Raw genomic sequence first — 17,703 nt, forward strand, 5'->3', positions numbered from 1 at the left:
AAAGGCAAGATGTTTTTTTCTTCTGCCTGTTGCAGTGGCAGATGGTCCTTGAAAAGGCACCTGCCACAAGTCCAGGTGACCTTGGTTACTGCAGGAAAGCAGATCATGAAGTAGCAAGTCAGCATGATGAAAGATAATTGGGAGATTAGCATAATAAAAACTGCAGGCTCTGCTGAGGAGGATCAGAATGGGTTTAGGATGTTTATAATTTAGACTGCTACACTTGTGTTTTTCTACAGGGTGGACACAGATCTTACCCAAAGGGATTTGTTAGGCTCATTAATGCTGTTATGAAGAAGGTTAATAATGCTGGAGAATAATGGCCAGCTAGCTCAGTCCTTAAGCATTTTAGATGGAAGTTCCTTAGCACCAAGGTATGTAAGAAATTCTAGTGACCAATTTTAGCTTTTCTTCTTTTCCCAAATTTTGATTACTTTTATTGCCTCCTTTTCTGCTTCAGCCTGCAGAGGGAAGAAGAGCAAATGAAGGTACTTGCAGTGCAGAGGTGGCTGTAGCAGTTTTGCTGCCAGAGGTGGAGTTGCCCTTCAAGTGGATTTGGGGGTGGGTTGGGCATCTTTCTCTGGATTAAAGGTGCACCAGGAACACGTGTTACAGAGAAGCTGTTTCCAAGATCCCCTGAAGATGTTTGCAGTGGTACGTGTACCAACAGAAATGCTCATCCTCCCCTGGAGAACTAATAACCCTGCAGTGGCTGCAGCACAAACTTGTACAAAACCAGCTTCCTCCCTTGTGTTTTTGCAAAGTGTGACTGAGTAGAACATCTCTGGAGTTTCTTCCTTGCTTCTTACAATAAAGGCCTGACTTTCCTTCTGCAGCACAGGCACATGTGAATTTCTGTGGTTCCAGCCTAACTGGTTTGTGTTTCCCACAACTGATTAGACAGAGTAGTGATTAACTTCTCCAAATAATCAACCTCCAGTTAATAAAATGTTTCTGGAAACCTGAAAAAGCTGAGGAACATTGGTTATGTCATTCAATTTTTTTGAGTAATTTGTGTAGCCCCGGCCACTATATTCAGGCAAATGTCAGTGATTTTGGAAAGCAAGCTTGATCTGTGACTGCAAGGTTGCTTGAGCTGGAGGGAGCTGCTAGGCTGGCAAGTGTACAAGACATCATGTGATCCTTGTAATCAAATGAACAGATGCAGCCAGAGGAAAGCTACTGCTGTTCCTACAGCTCACAAGCCAAAAGTTAACATGTACTGTTGTGCAGAATACCAGGGCCAAATTCACCGGTGAGGGAAAAGCTACTCTTGGAAGATTAAGGACCAGAAAAGCTGAAGTTAATTAAAATATCTGTGTTTCTTAAATTCCAGATGTTGTGTTTTTGTAAGTAAATTGAGGAGGGGATTGTACAAGCCAGCAGTGTATTGTTTTGCATCAGCATGTCAGTTGGGTGCTGGTGAATAGTAGTAGATAAATTGCTTAGTGATCATGAGAATAGTGCATTGTTCTCAGTGTTTGACAGTCCATCAAAATGGCATTTTAGTGTTTTATAAACTCCCTTTTTCATAAATGGCTCTTGTCTGTTCAGTTTCTTACCAGGCTGGGTGTCTTGCAGCCCTGGGATAGAGGAGATAGAGCTTTAGAATAAACTGCTTTCAGTAGCTGTCCTGTGCTACATGTCTGTAGTCTTTGCAAAACATGTGAATAGGACATTCTAGACATCTTCACTGCCTACCTGAATGTCCTTAGGTAATGCCTTGTTGTTGCTGACTTAACCACTTCCCAGCTGAATCAGCCCAGGTACAATACTTGCTCATGGAGAGAGATTAATTCTTGAAATCCTGGATAGATTCAACTGGAGATGAGCTTTCAAATCCCCTACAAATTGTCTTCCTTGTTTGTGAAGAGGGCAGTAATTCCCTCTGGTAGATGCAAAGAATCATAGGACACAGCTTAGAAAATTAATATTTCTTCAATAATTTAGAAGTTCTCATCACTGTCCGTGGAAGCTCCTGTGCCATTTGGAACACAGCAAGGTATTTCATGTTATTTGCTGGTATATTTCTTTGAGTCTATAGCATGAGTATCATGTCTAGTCAGCAGCAAATATTGGTCTGGATTTGAAAAACCTATTTAATGAAAATAGAGATGCTTACATGTGTGTGGTCTATTTCTAATGTCTGCCTTACATTTTTTTTCAGTTTTCCAAGAAGCCAAGTGTTTCCTTTTTCTATGGTTTGTTGTCTGCAAATAGGCCCTAGAAACTGTTTTACTCAGAAAGCAAGCAAAGAAATAGAATGGGAGCAAATTGCAGGGGCAGTCATACTCCATCAGAGCTGGGGTTTGTCTAATAGTGTTCTCATTCACACAGCTTTGATGGTGAGGAGTGTAAGGACAGGATATGTGTGGGATAATCCTCTCCTGATGCTGCTCCTCTGCTTCAGAATCTTACAGGGTTAAGGTTGCTCCTGGATCCTTGTCCAAGAGCTGCCAAAAGCCTTTTTCCCTGTGAATGTATCTAATCCTGTGATTCATCTCCTATTGGTGATTTCCAGAGCCACCTTGAATCTTCTGTTAACTGATAAAATGCTTTACCTTACTTTAAATTTGCTGTCTGATCATTAACTGGGTGCCATTTTATGACATACAACAAAATGAAAAGCTCATCTCTGCTTTGTACCACTTAGGTTTTCTGAACTTCTCTCTGGGATGTCTCTTGTGCCCTTGTGATCTCCCCTTTATCTTCTCTTCTTTTTTTTCACTGCTTCTCTTTTCCCCCCATTTTCTCTCTCTCCTCCTGCCCACCCCCCCCCCCCCCATCTTTTCTCTCCTTATTTTTCTCCTCCTGAAGAATTTTTATTCCATATGCTTTCTACCCTTCAGGTGCAAGCTGTTCCCTACCTCCAAATATAATTGTTGCCTTTGTGGGCAGGTGGCTGGACTGTTCTATCCTTACAGTGCATTCTGATTTGAGCTCAGTGTTACTTTTCCCATGATGGGTTGCACTGGGTTCTGGTTGAGGAAAATGCAACAGGACAGATGAGTTCTCATTTGGGGATTGGTCTGACTCCTTATCAACACAAACCACCTTTGTACCTTTTAGACAGAGCCACCATTTGGATGTGTGAGGGGTTCTGAAACAGGACAGGAGTACAGTGCTTTACCTACTATTATCTCATCCACCTATTTTTCCCAGGCATCTGGGGCAGGACATTTTGGGACAGAAAGGCTTCGTTCACCCACAGTCACATCACTGTGTTTGACCATGAGCTGTCCTGTGTCTCAAAAGACTGGGATTGGTGGGAAGAATGCTGATTCTCCTCCAAAACAAGTTATCTTCAGAAAAAGCACCCGTGACAAAGCTGTGAGTACAATAATAATGGGCTTATTTAGGTTTGCGTTTTAGCTGTAGTGAGACTGGAGACTTATTAGAAAGCTCTTTCCTGTCCCCTTTATTTTTTTCTGAAGAAAGAGTGTGAGCCATATTCCCACTAAATTTGAGATGATGTAAACAGTTTTTAAGGCAAACTTTTCCTATGCTATAATACAAGAGGAAGGCAGCTCACCTCATGCTCATCCTGGGTTGTTCTTCTTCTGGTAATTGTTTAAAATAAAGCTGATTCATTGTCTTTACAGCACCAAAAATCTTCAAATCTACACTTCTTTGTCCCATGCAAGTATTTGTGTTGTACCTTTGGGAGCTAGTCTAGATCAGGTCTTCAGTTCTGATGTCCTGAAGCATGTGAATAATCCTGTTGAGTCTGGTGGGGTTGCACATTTGCTGGAAAAGGAACAAATATTCCATTTACAATGGAATTGTTCTGATCTCTGCAAGATTTATAGTTCTCTGATGTGTGTGTCCCCCTTCCCTCAACAACCACAAACATTTTATAGTTCAGCTGTGGTCATCCTCTCCCCACAGCTGACCATCTACCTGGGAAAGCGGGACTTCATTGACAACATGGGGAATGTGGAACCTGTAGGTAAGTCGACAAGGTTATGCACTGCTCTTCATGCTCTCAACCCTGTTTATCCTCTGTTAATCTTGATTTTTTCCCCTTTCTTTCAGATGGTGTTGTATTGGTGGATCCTGCTATTGTCCAGGGAAAAAAAGGTTTGAGGTTTTATGCAATGTATATCTCAGAAATTGTTTGTCTTTCTGAGTGAGGTGCTAAGGTAGAACCTTCTTATTTTTTTAAGGGTACAAATGTAACTCTTCCCCAGTGAATGGGCTTCTTATCAATGCAATGCCTGTTGTTACGCATGGCATGAGTACTCACTGGGTTATGCAAGTGTTGAAATGAGTTTCCATGTCTCCCTGAGGCAGGAGATGTCCTCATCCCAGCCTGCCTTCACTGCTATCCTGCTGCATGTTTCACCTGTCCTGTGCTTCTTCTCAGTGTTTGTGTCCCTCACCTGCGTGTTCCGCTATGGCCAGGAAGACATTGATGTGATTGGCCTCGCCTTCCGCCGGGACCTGTTCTTCTCCAGGGTCCAGGTGTACCCACCTGCTGACAAGCCAGAGTCTCTCACCCTCTTGCAGGAATCTCTGCTAAAGAAGCTGGGGAAAAATGCTTATCCCTTTTTCTTTACAGTAAGTATCTCAGAAGAGCCTCTGATTCTCTTCTTGTCTGTACTTACCAGGCTGTTGAGGCCTTGTGTTGGACTGAAGATGGGAATTAACAGTGAATTCATGTTCTGCAAGTTCCAATTTTGAGTGATGGGTGGTGTTACCAATGTTTTGGTTTTTTTTTAATTCTTGCAGTCTTGAGAGGTAAAGTACAAGAAGATCCTAACTATGCAGTGATCACAGCACTGTGAGAAGTGTTTTCTTAAAAAAGGGAAGGGAATTTGCAATGGCTTTATGGTAGCAACAGCCCTATATATCTTTGCCTTCCCATTCCTGAGGGGGTGGAATACTTTTTACTATTGCCTCAATGCCAAATCCATTTCCTTTAAAAACTCCCATCAAATAAGGAGATGAAAAGGTCTTTACCAGCTGTTGTCAACAAATGACAGCTGACTACCAAATTCTAACAGGAAATCCTTCCAGTGCTGTCAGTCACATGTCTGTCTTAGTGTTCCTGAAGAAGATTCACAGTGTGCATGGACTTTTTTTCTTTCTTGACTATTAAAGTATTTTTGGAAGAGAGGGATTTGTTCATACAAGGTTAGTATTCTAGCCATAGTTCCAAAGGGTTACTGCATTACAATGAGTGGCCCCGTGGCTTCAGGACTGCTTTTGTGAGCAGTATGTTACTTAAAACATCTGTGTACTATTGCTTTGGGGCATTTCTTCTTCTTCCTCCCACAGTTTCCAGATTACCTCCCTTGCTCAGTTTGTCTGCAGCCTGCACCTCGTGATGTTGATAAGGTGAGGCCAGTGGGACACTTGTGCTTATCATGGTTAAGGAAAGTCAGATGGAAAAAAATCATGTGAATTTATTCAGCTTGCGAGTAGGAGAAGCTGATACTGATTTTACTGTGCTGTGCCACAAATGTCAAGAACTAAGGGCTACAAGTATGTGTCACAGAATTGGAGTTGAAATCCTCAAAGTAAGAAAGGGAATCCAAACAAATAGCAGCAAGACTACAAAATCTGCAGTCCTGTAGCTTCTTTAAGACTATCACATGATTTGTGGGTTGGCTGCACATAAAATGATTGTGGCTATGAGGCTACATGAAAGAAAAGGAGACTGAATGCCTAAAATGTCACAGATTGCTATAAATAACATGTCTTAAGACCTGCCCTGAATTAAATGCAGAGAAGGGCTGGCTTGTATGTATGTGTAAACAGAAAAAAAAACCTGTAGTAAAAGTCACTAAATAATTAAATGTTCTGCAAGGTTTCTGATACTGTTAAAAATATTCCTCTTATACTTGACTGGCTGCTTGTCTGGACTGCAGAACTAGGCAATCAACCAGGCAAAATGGGCTGTGGGTTGTAGAATCTAGTGCAAAAAGGATAATCTGTGTTTTATGCCAGGGAATGATATTCTAGCAAAAATGTCTCTGTAGAGAATTACTTGGGACTCACACAGCTGCCCCATGATGCTATAAACCCATTAAAGGAAAGGTTAGCTTGGCATGATCACTTCCACTCCTTACATACTGGTTTTGGCATTACAAAGCCAACTCAGAAATTCAGTTCAGAAACCCAGGGTGGGCCAGAGAGCATGGCACACTAGTCAGTCATATGTTGTGACCTTTCCAGCACTGGTCTCAGAGGAATCCTTTCAGGAGCAGGGATGTCATCTTTCAGAGTCTGGGATTAAGCCTCATTTATCAGAAGCACTGTAGAACAGGTGGATGTGCCAACACCAGTTGTCAGAGATGTCTGTGATAGTGGTGGGAGGCCAGATTAAATTGCACCTGGTGCCTGCCAAGTTTCTGGTGTGCAGAAAGATACTGAAACATCTGCAGATGTTCCTGTCTTCTGATCCTGATTTCACAGCTCTCTCTCCTCTCTCTTTCTGACAGACTTGTGGGGTGGATTTTGAGGTGAAAGCTTTCTCAACAGAAAATGTAGAAGAGAGAATTCATAAGAGGTAATAGGATATGTCTCTCTCCAGCTTTGCCTTAAAGAGGATGGGTGGTCCAGTGATGCACCCTGATTGTTCAGCTTTGCACCCACTTCTTGGGTGTGAGCACATGGAATTGCAGAACTCCTGCCTCCGCCAAGCACTGGGTGTCACCATGCTGTCCTCTTCTGCTTCCCAGGAACTCTGCACGTCTGCTGATCCGTAAGGTGCAGTATGCTCCAGAGGAGCCAGGACCTCAGCCTTGTGCAGAGACCACCTGGCAGTTCTTCATGTCCAACAAGCCCTTGCACCTGAAAGCTTGCCTCAGTAAAGAGGTGAGGGGGCGTTTGCCCTGGGGCTGGGGGCATTGTGGTATCTGCAGGCCAATGGGCATTTTGCTGCTTTCTCAGCTGAGACTGACTTGTCCCAGCACTCAAGGGCTCTAATGTAATTTCTGTCAGTGGCCACTGCTAGGGGTGGCTGAAACCCTGTTACCAAACACATTAGAAATCATTGAAGGAAGGGTCATGAATTGCTGGGAGGGATCATCTTCCCCTATCTGGCTTCTGCGAGGTGTAATCTGGGGGAACTAGAGGGGTTTAGGGCTTGGAAGAATTTGGCTGGATTTCTGAGCATCCCATTCCTTCTAGGTATACTACCATGGTGAGCCCATTCCAGTCACTATCACCATCAACAACAGCACAGAGAAAACAGTGAAGAAGATCAAAGTCCAGGGTATATTTTTACTGTTGCTTGGGATTCTTTGAGTGCAATAGGGCTGAAAGAGAGACAGAATTTAGTGCTTGCAACAGTTTAAGAAGGCAGTTGGGGATATCGTGAATTTTTCCCTTTCTGTGTGTTGCTGTTTCTTTGCTGTTCATCGAGTGAAGTGCTATAGCTTTTTTCCTGATTCTTGTGGTTACTTGTATGTCTTAATTTCAGGCACCAGATTGTCCCCCCTAGAAAAAGAAAAAGGGTCTGGCTCCTGCAGTGGGCAATGCAGGTGTGGGAAAAGTGGAGGAAAGCTCATCCTTTTTGGGAGGTCAGTGGGAGGGGCTCCTTGCCAGTGTGGTGCTCCTGTTAACTGTGAATGTGCCTAGATCACATGCAGCTTTGCCTGGTGGTCCAGAAATCTCTGGCAGGGTAAGAAACAGCCACTCTGCCAGCAAGTGTCATTCCTCCTCCTGAGGAATTCCAGCTGAGGGCAGGAGCTGAGCTTCATTGCTGTGCCAGTGTTTTATATGACACTGCATGTTTTCATTCCACAAGCTGCAGAGCTGGGAAAGACAGTCCACAAGACAAAGGATATGGGAAAGAGAAAAGAAGGCAGAGAGGGAAAAAATGGCTGAGGTTCCTACAGAACTATAACAGAGAAAGCTATTTCAGTGCTAGTCTGGGATGATGCACTGTGATTCCCAAATATTTTTAGGCTCTTTTTTTATGCCTATGTTAGGCTTAAAAACACCTTCTTGGTCCCAGAATTCCCCTGGGATTTTTGTGTAGGTTTGGAGAATGTAAGTCATCTGTCACCACAGGCTTTGTGCTGATGCTGTCTCCTGAATGTATATGTATGGGCTGTAGGCACACAAGAGATACCAAGACCAGAGAAAAGCAGACCCAAAGAGAGAAGGAAGAGGGACATCTTTATAATGGAAAGAGAGGATCACAAGAGAAACTGTAGGTTATTGACTTTCTCTTGTCTCCAAATCAAGGCCAGGTGCCTTTCAGGGAAGACAGACTTTGGCCATTGGTGCGCTGTTGGTCTCTATTCAGGTCAGGCTATCTGACCTGGTGGTCCCTTCAGGCTGTAAATGGATGGGATTTTCTGCTGTCTTCACCATGTTTCCCATTCCTGGGACTTGTGGTGGGGGCAACTGTTTTGTTTGTGGTACCTGCACACACCTGAGTGTCCGCTTTCTTCTTTCTCCCTCAGTGGAGCAGGTGACCAATGTGGTGCTGTACTCCAGTGACTTCTATACCAAAGTGGTGGCTTCTGAGGAAGCACGGTGAGTGAATGCTCCTGTTCCTTCACACCCTTTTGATTACCCTCATCATCAGTAATGAGAGGTTCTCATAATTACAGTCTGGCATTCTCCTGCTGTTACAGTGCACTCTCCTCTTACCTTGTGTGTGCCACACCACTCATTCTCTCTAGATGCAGCTGGTCCCCTTTTCACAGAGCATCAGAGATCCTCATGTATTTTCAGGGAGTGAAGATGTTGCAGAAGAGGTTTGAAGAGTAATTACATGCTAGACAAGCTTAGTGGTGGTGGCGGGAGGTTCCCAGTTGCTGGAAATCTTTAAATAGAGATGCAACATGTTTCTGAAAGGTGCTGCTGTTTGAGTGGAAATCATGGAGACTCTTGCTTGAGCAAGAGCATTTTGTTTGGTTTCTTCTGGCCTGTGAAAGCCCACAGAAACCTTGAGTCTGTAGATGTTGCGGAAAAACACTTGCTTTTTTTCACTGTACTGGCAGTGCTGAACCTCACACGGTGAGGAAGTTTGGGCATACCCAGGTACTTTATATATGTCTGGTGTTACGCTCTTTAGCTTAGGGACATGTTTTCCATTCAGTATTGGTATTCTCAACTAGGATTCATTTTGTCCACATTCAGAGCTTTGCAGCACAGAGGATGTGGCCTCAAGTTGCACCTGGGGAGGTGTGGGTTGGATATTAGGAAAAATAGATGTGGAACTTGGGGACATGGTTCACTGGTGGCCTTGGCAGTGTTGGGTTAATGGTTTGACTTGATAATCTTAAAGGGCTTTTCCAACCTAAACTATTTTATTATTCTGTGCTTTTGACCTGCTTTTCTGCCTTAATGTGAAATTAAACATTTTCTGTAAATATATGTGTTTCTCTGCTGATTATAAAGGGAATTTTGCTGACTAGATTAGAGGTGGACATCTGTATTGTTGACAGCTGAATTTGCACAGATAAATTCCTCTCCTTTTGGGCAGCTTTGTAATCTGTTTTGAAATTCTCCTAGTTGGGTGTGTAACAAACCACAGAGTATCACTTCCCTTATTATTTTCAGGGAAAAGGTGCAGCCAAACAGCAGCCTGACCAAGACCCTGACACTTTTACCCTTGCTTGCAAATAACCAGGAGACACGAGAAATAGCTCTGGATGGAAAATTGAAGGATGAGGACACCAACTTGGCTTCTAGTACTATGTGAGTGGAGTTTTAAGTTGTTCCAGGTAGTGGGAGAGTTATAGAGAAGGGGGAAGGATGGAGGAGACATTTCTCTCAGTGTAAAATTGTGCCTGGATGGATACATATAGCACTATTACTAATGCCATCATGTTCATTCAGAGTGATCACACATCTGGAGAGGTATTGGCTGCACCTGAGGCTTGCCTGCCCTCCCACTTTTAGGATGCTCCCCTAGTTCTTGCTCCAGGTGTGTTGTTGCTATACAGCTGTGCCAGCTCACACTGCTCTGTTTTCTCTGGCAGCATTAAGGATGGAATAGACAAGACAGTGATGGGGATTCTGGTTTCCTACAAGATCAAAGTGAAGCTCACTGTTCCAGGGTAAGTGTAACATACTTTTTGCTACATCTGCCTAGAGTTAAGGGAGGGGAATGTGTTTGTCATTGATGGGTGAGGAGAGACCAGAACAGTCCACCCCAAGAGAAAAGGCACATGTTATAGAATATGAGGCTTCCTATAAAGCATAAATTGCCTGAAAAACAGTCTTGGCCTATCCATAGAACTTGTGCTGAGCCAAATGGTAATTTGAGCCAAATTACTCTCCTTTAGATACCATATAACTTTACGGTTGAAGTAGGAACCTCTGCTTTGCATTGCTATTTTTGTTTCAAAGCCATCACCTATTTTGTGAGAAGTGAGGTGAAACTGTGTGAACCATTATGTTGGCATTGCTGTTCTCTCAGAGCAGAAAGTGAAAATGTCTGCCTGAGAGTTGTAAATATTGTAGCTCAGATTCTGTACTCAGCCAGCTTTCTGGGTAAAGCTGATGTTATCAACATGAGCTAGATCCAGGATACAGTGCAAAAAAGGATAGTGACTCTCAGTTGATGCTAGTCACTGTTTACATTGGTATTTCATTCATCTATCCTTTGTTGTAGTATAAAAATGCATCAAAGATTTGCCTAAAGCATGATAAAATAACTGCTTCCTTCTGGTCATCCCCTTGCCTTTTGGCCCTTGGAAAAGGGGCCACGCCCAACACTTGGTCAGGAGTTTAAAAACTTAGACTTCTCCATGGGAATGACATGAAAAAGTAAGACTATCTTTTAAAAAAAATAAGTGGCAAGTAGAGAACAGTACATAAGGAAAGTGATTTCAGTAGTCCACCAATTAAAGCATTTGCTGGAGCACCAGAATAGAAAGGCATTAAATATTCTTTGTTTTTCTCTTTGTTTTCTTTTGTAGCATGCTGGGAGACCTCACTTCCAGGTAAATGTAATCTTCCTTTTCAGACCATGCAGTCCTAGTTGTTAGTTCATCTTTTTATTCTCTTTCTTATTGCCATTCCCACCTCCCTAAAAAAAGTAACTGTCCCTTAAGTTGTTAGAAGCAAATAATTTGTGGTTCTGCTGTGAAAATGAAGCTATTACAGAAATATATTTTGTTTTTATATACATGCAAATACATTCAGCACAAAATAAACCCAGTCTATGAAAGTGGATATGCCTGGGATATTTGTGGAGAAATTGGAGCTTAACTTTTTTTGAGAGGAAAATTATGATTAGAAAAGTATGAAGGGATGGGTGAAACTGGAGCTGAGGGCTCAGGCTGGCCTAAGGAGGAAGGAGGCTGAACCAGGCATGTGTGTGGAGCTGTGGATCTGATGCATTCTTTCTTTTCCCTAAAGTGAAGTGGGCACAGAGCTGCCATTTCGTCTCATGCACCCCAAACCTGAGGAAAAGAACCCAGCAGGTCAGTTATACCTGTTTTTTCCCTTTGTTCATTAACAGACTCTGGTGAGATCTCACCATTGTAAGGCTTAGAGTGATTTGTGGTACAGGCCATCTAGTGCTCCTGGGTTGCTCAGAAGCTTTCATGGATACCAAAGAAAGATTGAAGACTTCGAACAGGGCTCATCCAAAGGTTTAGGCAACTGTAACAATTTTTTTTTTTTACATTTTTTTTACTTTTTTTGGTGTTAAAAATGCCAGCACCCCCTCTTTATACTTCTGGCACAAGCATTTGCAATATGAGGAAAAATGGAAATAAGGTAATTCTTCCTTCTAAGATAATTTCAAAGGAGGGATGAGGTACTCCTTTATACAGAACACTCAAAAGGATGTGGGCAGAAGACTTTACAAGGAAAATGGAGATATGCAGTATTTCTCAGATCGCTTTCACCAGCACATCCTCTTACCAGAGGCGCAGCCCACATGTTGTTTGCTACATCAAAGTCTTCTAGGAGCTTGCTGTCAGAAGTGTCAGCTATGCTCCATGCATTTTGTACAGATGGAAATACCAGGTTTCTTATAAAGTGAAAAAAATGCAGGTAATTTCAGGAGCTATCCCATGGGAAAGCCCTGCAAATGTTTAACTCAGGAAATAAATACTTTCTCTTAAAAAAAAAAATAAATTCTAACACAACAGAAAAATCCTCTGAAGCCTGAATAGCTGACTCGAAAACTGTGCTGGAATGTGGTGACTGAGCTTATTACAGGGAATAAAACAGTCTCCCATATGAAGCTGGTAAACTGAAATGCTTTTCAGCTTTATGGGTTGGTAGTTTTCCATATACTGTGCTTCATCCCTTTTCCCAGTTGTGAGTTCAGGCTTTTCAATTTTTTCTTCTACCATTTTAGCTCATTAACTCTGAGAAACATAATGTGTTTCATTAATGAAATACCATCTAATTTGGAATCAAGCAAATCCAGGCTTAATTGCAGAGATGGAGCTTCAATAAACAGTGTTTAAACTCTCGAAGGTCCCAAAAGATGGAATTTTTCTTTGTTGGCTTTTTCAGCAGCTCTGCAGTGAGTACTGGCAGAGGTGCATGCACAGAGAGTTTTGAGATCACCCCTTATCTTCTTTTTCCACTTCCTTCTGTTTTTACTGACAGATCAGTAGTGATTAGTTTGCCTACTGCACCTTCCTGCTCACTTGACTGTCTTAAGGCATAACTGGAAGAACAGAAAAAAGAGCAACCATCTTATGGAGTTAAAGCTGGAGCAGGATTAAAAAATGCCACATATTGTGATTTATTTTGGAGTGGGGGAATATCCTTTTCTTTAGCCAAGGTGATTTATGGCAGAAGTAAAATGTGTAGCATCAATGCATTTAATCATGCAGGGCTGACTTGAGTACAGAGAACCTCAGAAACTTATGCTTCCCAAGAACATGATATAATTTTTTCAGGACCAAGCTGGGGCAAGTGTGAGCAAGTGCTGTGTGCTCTGTTTCACAGCAGATGGCTTTACCCTCTCTAGTTGTCTGTGAGCAAGCTCTGAAGCATTCATCACTCAGTAAACAGCAGGTCTGACACATTGCGCGGCTATTGCAGATTGCTTGATCTTTCTTCCATGTGCCTGCAGGAGACAGAAAAGAAGCAGTTTGCTACCTCTCCTTGCCTGTGTTTATTGCTTCCTTCTCTTGGTCTTCTGCTAGGCCAGGATTTGCATGTTTCATGTGTGCTGGTTTTGTGACTGTTTTTGGACTCATGTGGTTTACATGTGGTTATTTTTAGGCAAAGCAGCTCCATGTCACATTGTCGGTCTGTCTGTTCCGCCTGTTGACAAAAAAATGTGTAGAGATTGGTTTCCTTTAAAGATACATTCAAACTGGGCTGTGTCTATTCATGCTTCTTCTTTCCTGGTCAGCAGTTAGCCCAGAAGTTCCTGCTGGGTTTTCCTCAAGGCTGTGGTCTCAGCATGAGTTCTTTGGTCTGGGGTTTTCCTGCCAATCTTCTGATGTTTTGCATTTTGTGCATTTTGTGGGCCTATGTCTTGGACACTGGCCTTTGTTTTGGCTGTTGTTCAACAAATGATCATTTATCTGCTCCCTGATTAAACTTGCACAAAAAGGCTGTTTTCAAGAAACCGAGGAATGCTTTGTTCTTCTAACAGCAAAGCAATACTTTCCCTGTGTTGGTATTGTGACATTCAGAAATTAGGAAATTTTAAAGCATTGAATATCTTGGAAAATAAAAAAAAAACTATTATCTTTTTCTTTTCTTCCCCATCAACTTAAGAGAGGCTAAAAGCAAGATTATACTGAAAATTACCACATTGATGTGACTTCAATTATATGGAATAATTTCTGTGGCTACATAATAAAAGCGTCCAGAAAACCCTGCTCTGAGAGGACAATGGTATTCTGGACCCTCATCAATCCCCCTCCCACCACAACCCTCAGAATAATTGTTGGAATGCTAATTAAAAGAAGCAAAAGTCTACCCATTTTCTGAGAATTTTTCAATATTATAATATTAAATATACCACAGGACAGCTAGAAAACTCTGGAGTGGACCTAACTCCTGATAAGGGGGTGCAATGGTAGCATGATAGTGTTGCAGCCCAAAGGTGAAGTGGTGCATCTTTGAATGTAATCTTCCATCTAAGGTATATTTATAAGCACTACTCTGCTGTCACACTATCTGTATTGACTTAGTAATCATTTATCTGACACTTAAGTATATGTCCAATTGAAACAATACCTATTTCCCCCCTCACTCCATTTTGTAAAATCAGTTTCAAATCACTGGTGGGGATCTCACTCAACTTCACCCACATCATTAGTATCACTGTTCCCATAGTAATGAAAGTACCTCCAGGAGGGGAAAGAGCACAAATTAAAAAAAAAACAACTGGAGAAAAAATGGAATGAGAATGATGCTTTATATGTTGGAAATTTTAGAAGTTCTAAATGTTTCATTTTAAATCTATTTCAATCAAGCACACATGCCTTGACACTTTCCAGGCTTCATCTTGGCTTCTGTCCTGGTCTGGAGAGATGCCATCAGGAGTGTCTTTGCATGAGCCATCCTTTGAGGCATTTTGGCTGGAGTGGCCCCCTTTGGCACACTTTTAATGCTGACTTTTCCAGCAGTGCTTGTTGTCCTTGACTGCAGTGTGTGTCGGGGATGGGAAATCTCCAGGTGTAGTGAGTTATCCAGTCACTGAAGTGCCCCAGATCCCTGCTGACTTCTACAGAACAAGGGTGCTTTGCTCCCTGACCCAAAGCTATGAGAAGTAAGCCAGGGAAGTGACTATGCCTTGCTAAAATAACTGTGAGAACAATAAAATCCCTGCAAATAGTCTTCTGCTTATTTTAGGCTGTGCTGAAACAGCTTTCAAGGAATCCTGCTAGTAAGCAGGATTTGTTATAATGTGGTTAGCAAAGATCCCACTAAAGAAACATAATTGCCAAAGGTCTCTAAACCATTTTTAGGGCAAGATGAAATCAGGAGTACTGCCCCAAAGGCCTTAACCCATCTGATAAGAGATCCCTGAGGTGTTTCTGTACTTTGACCTCTAATTTTAATACCTTCATGTTTATTGAACAAGAGCATTGTCTTTTCATTAGCTGACTTCTTCAATCACAGTGACAGAGCAATTAAAGCTGACATCATGTCATGCAAGCACTGTCAGCTTGGAGTCCAAGTGTGTGCATAGATGTCTCCTACAGCTGTGACCACGAGCATGTGTAGATGGGAAAATCTGTCTTTGTTCCCCAGCCCTTCATATAGCTTGGGCAGTGTTGCTGGAATGCTTTTCCATTTGGAAGATTGAGTTTTGCCTCATCAGGTGTATGTATGCACATTTTGAGACTTTCTGGAATTCTGCTTGTACTGCTGCAAATCCTGCTTCTTGTCACTGCTCTGACTTGTCAGTCTATATACTTTTGCACTGAACATTTTGCAAATGTTTTTGCATCTGCTGTTCTGACTACCTGGTGTGTCTTTTTTCCTCCTTTGCTGCATGCTCATGACTGCAGGGAAGGACGGGTAAGTTTCTTTTAGTATTTCACTTTCTAGCTACACTTGTGCATTGACTCTTTTAAAAACTCCTCAAAACTGTCCAAAAATCCCCAGCTTAAGATCCAAAGTAAGCAAGTTACTGTGGCCTAACAAATGACTGCTCAGAGTTAAACAGCAGTGACTGACCATGTGAAGATAGATTAAGAGATCATGTTTTGCCTAATAGCACAAACACACTCAGGGAGGGGTGTGTTTGTGCCCTATAGCTGGAAGTGTAAGGAACTTAATAGGTTTGACCATGCACCTCTATTTTAGTATAGAAGGAATAAGGGTGAAATGTTCCACGTTTTGTTCCTGGACAAAGCCCCTTGCAGGCTCTAGGCTGTTCAGCTAGCTGATAAATACGTATCTGGAATGGACATGATTCGGTACAGATGAAAACATCCTCAGTTTGTGCCTTGACTTGCTCAATCAATTGCTTTTCATTTTAGCTAGAATAGCATCAGTGAAGATGGTGCCTGTGGGAAAATGATCCAAATCTCTTTGGAGACAAGGGAAACACTACCAGTCTGTCGGCTTCCCTTCTTCTTCCTATGTGTTGTCTCTAGTCTACTGGCATAAAAATAGAGTAACATCATTTTGAAAGACCTGCATTTCTTCCATTGCAGTGAAGCAGAGCTGGTATTTGAGGAGTTTGGTCGTCAGCAGCTAAAAAATACACCTGATGAAGAGGACAAGAATTCACCCTCAACTGATGAGTGATTAAAAGAACAGACTGACAGAGGAGCTGTGTTGTGTGGCTTCAATTACAAATGTAGGACCTAATTTTCTAGTAGTCTGCATGTTCTCAGTTCATGCATGGTCTTACAGGGATCAGCCCTGAGGTCAGTGGACATGACAACATGAATCTCTATTGCTTATTACAAGATTCATCTCTGGAGGAATGTGGCAAACACAACACCTCGTACTTACCAGAGGAGGACAGGACATCTGCCATGTCATGACTTCTGCTTTCAGGGCTGCCTAATAAAAAGGTTGGTTGCTTTCAGCACTGGTGAGAGCTTTAAGAGGGTTTATGCAGCCTGCCTGGACTTAGTGTCAGAGTCTGTGACTTTGAAGTGCCAGTGAACCAAATCCTACCCTGGAAGGCTGGCTTGCAGCCGTGGGTGATTCATCAAAGTTTCTCAGCAGACTGTACAAAACTGATTTTATTTTCTTTTGGTTGCTTTTGCATTGATGCTTTACCAAATTCAGGCAGTGAATTTTTTCAGTGCTTGCACTGTCCCCATGTGGCTTTTACATTCATTTTCTGTACCAGTAAATATCTCACAAGTTGTCTCCCACAGCATAGACAATGCTGATACACAGTGTTAGCTTTCTAGCAATATGCTTAATAACCATGTTATTAAAGATGAGATAAATGTGCACTGTCCATGAATTGCTTAAAGCTCCCTATATACAATGCCAAACAGAAATACAAGTCCAGACAGAGCCTGTATTTAATCTAGTTTCCTGTAGGCAACTGCTTCAAAAGAAGCTACCGGAAAATTAAGGAGGAAATTATGGCACAGCCTTCCCTGAGGAGCCTTTCCCAATATCTATCTGCCAGCAGTTGGTTTATGCTCTAAGAAATGAGATTGCATTCTGCAAACTTTTCCTCTTGTTGATCTGGATATTCTCATTATACATGTACATGTTGGATATTTTCCTGAATCTCACTGTTTTTGCTGAAGTGACTTGCATCAGCTAATCACATTTTGCATGTAAAACAACTGGTGTTTCATTTTTCTCATTTTTGCTTTAAATCTGCTTTTCAGTGTCCCTGGTTTAAATTCTCCTGGAAAGTCTGAATGCAGGGTCCACATTTATTCATATAGACTTAAGTTTGCCACCCTACACTCTGGAAAATAGAATTAAGAACTTCACACTTATATCTGTTTGCTTCTGTAAACTGGTCTTGATTAAGATGCTGGAAGCAGTTAATTAAGACCACAGCTAACTTCAGGGTTCCATCAGTGCTCTCCCCTAATACACCTGTTCCTCAGTGTTGTTTGTTAGTCACAGGTGTCTCACTTTAGCTTGGAATTGCAAGAGGCACAATGTTCGCTCTGCACTGGGTGCTCTGCTGCTAAAGGAACCCGGCCAGTTCCAGGTGTTTGCCATCAGGATAATTTCTGTGTGATTTCAGCTTTGTGGGAGGGTCAGGCATTTGCACCTGGATGTTTGGGAGGCTTTTCCCTGGTATTTTTATTACTAATCTGTTGGTGGCTCCAGAACACACAGAACATACAGTAAGGCTGAACAAAT

The 17,703-nt window shown here is 42.2% G+C and overlaps 1 protein-coding gene across 1 annotated transcript; it reads left to right on the top strand.

The window, feature by feature from the left end:
• The first annotated feature begins 254 nt into the window (after positions 1-254).
• SAG (S-antigen visual arrestin) lies at positions 255-16,821 on the top strand. The gene is made up of 16 exons (XM_058844491.1): positions 255-374; positions 3,163-3,330; positions 3,889-3,949; positions 4,036-4,080; positions 4,367-4,560; positions 5,281-5,340; positions 6,447-6,514; positions 6,687-6,822; positions 7,138-7,222; positions 8,421-8,493; positions 9,526-9,663; positions 9,948-10,025; positions 10,890-10,913; positions 11,332-11,396; positions 15,414-15,423; positions 16,065-16,821. Exons 2-16 carry the CDS (start codon positions 3,232-3,234, stop codon positions 16,156-16,158), a joined length of 1,230 nt encoding a protein of 409 aa, XP_058700474.1. The 5' UTR covers positions 255-374; positions 3,163-3,231; the 3' UTR covers positions 16,159-16,821.
• The last annotated feature ends 882 nt before the right edge of the window (positions 16,822-17,703 follow it).

Source organism: Poecile atricapillus, chromosome 8 (assembly GCF_030490865.1).
Source record: "Poecile atricapillus isolate bPoeAtr1 chromosome 8, bPoeAtr1.hap1, whole genome shotgun sequence".
NCBI classification, from domain to species: domain Eukaryota; kingdom Metazoa; phylum Chordata; class Aves; order Passeriformes; family Paridae; genus Poecile; species Poecile atricapillus.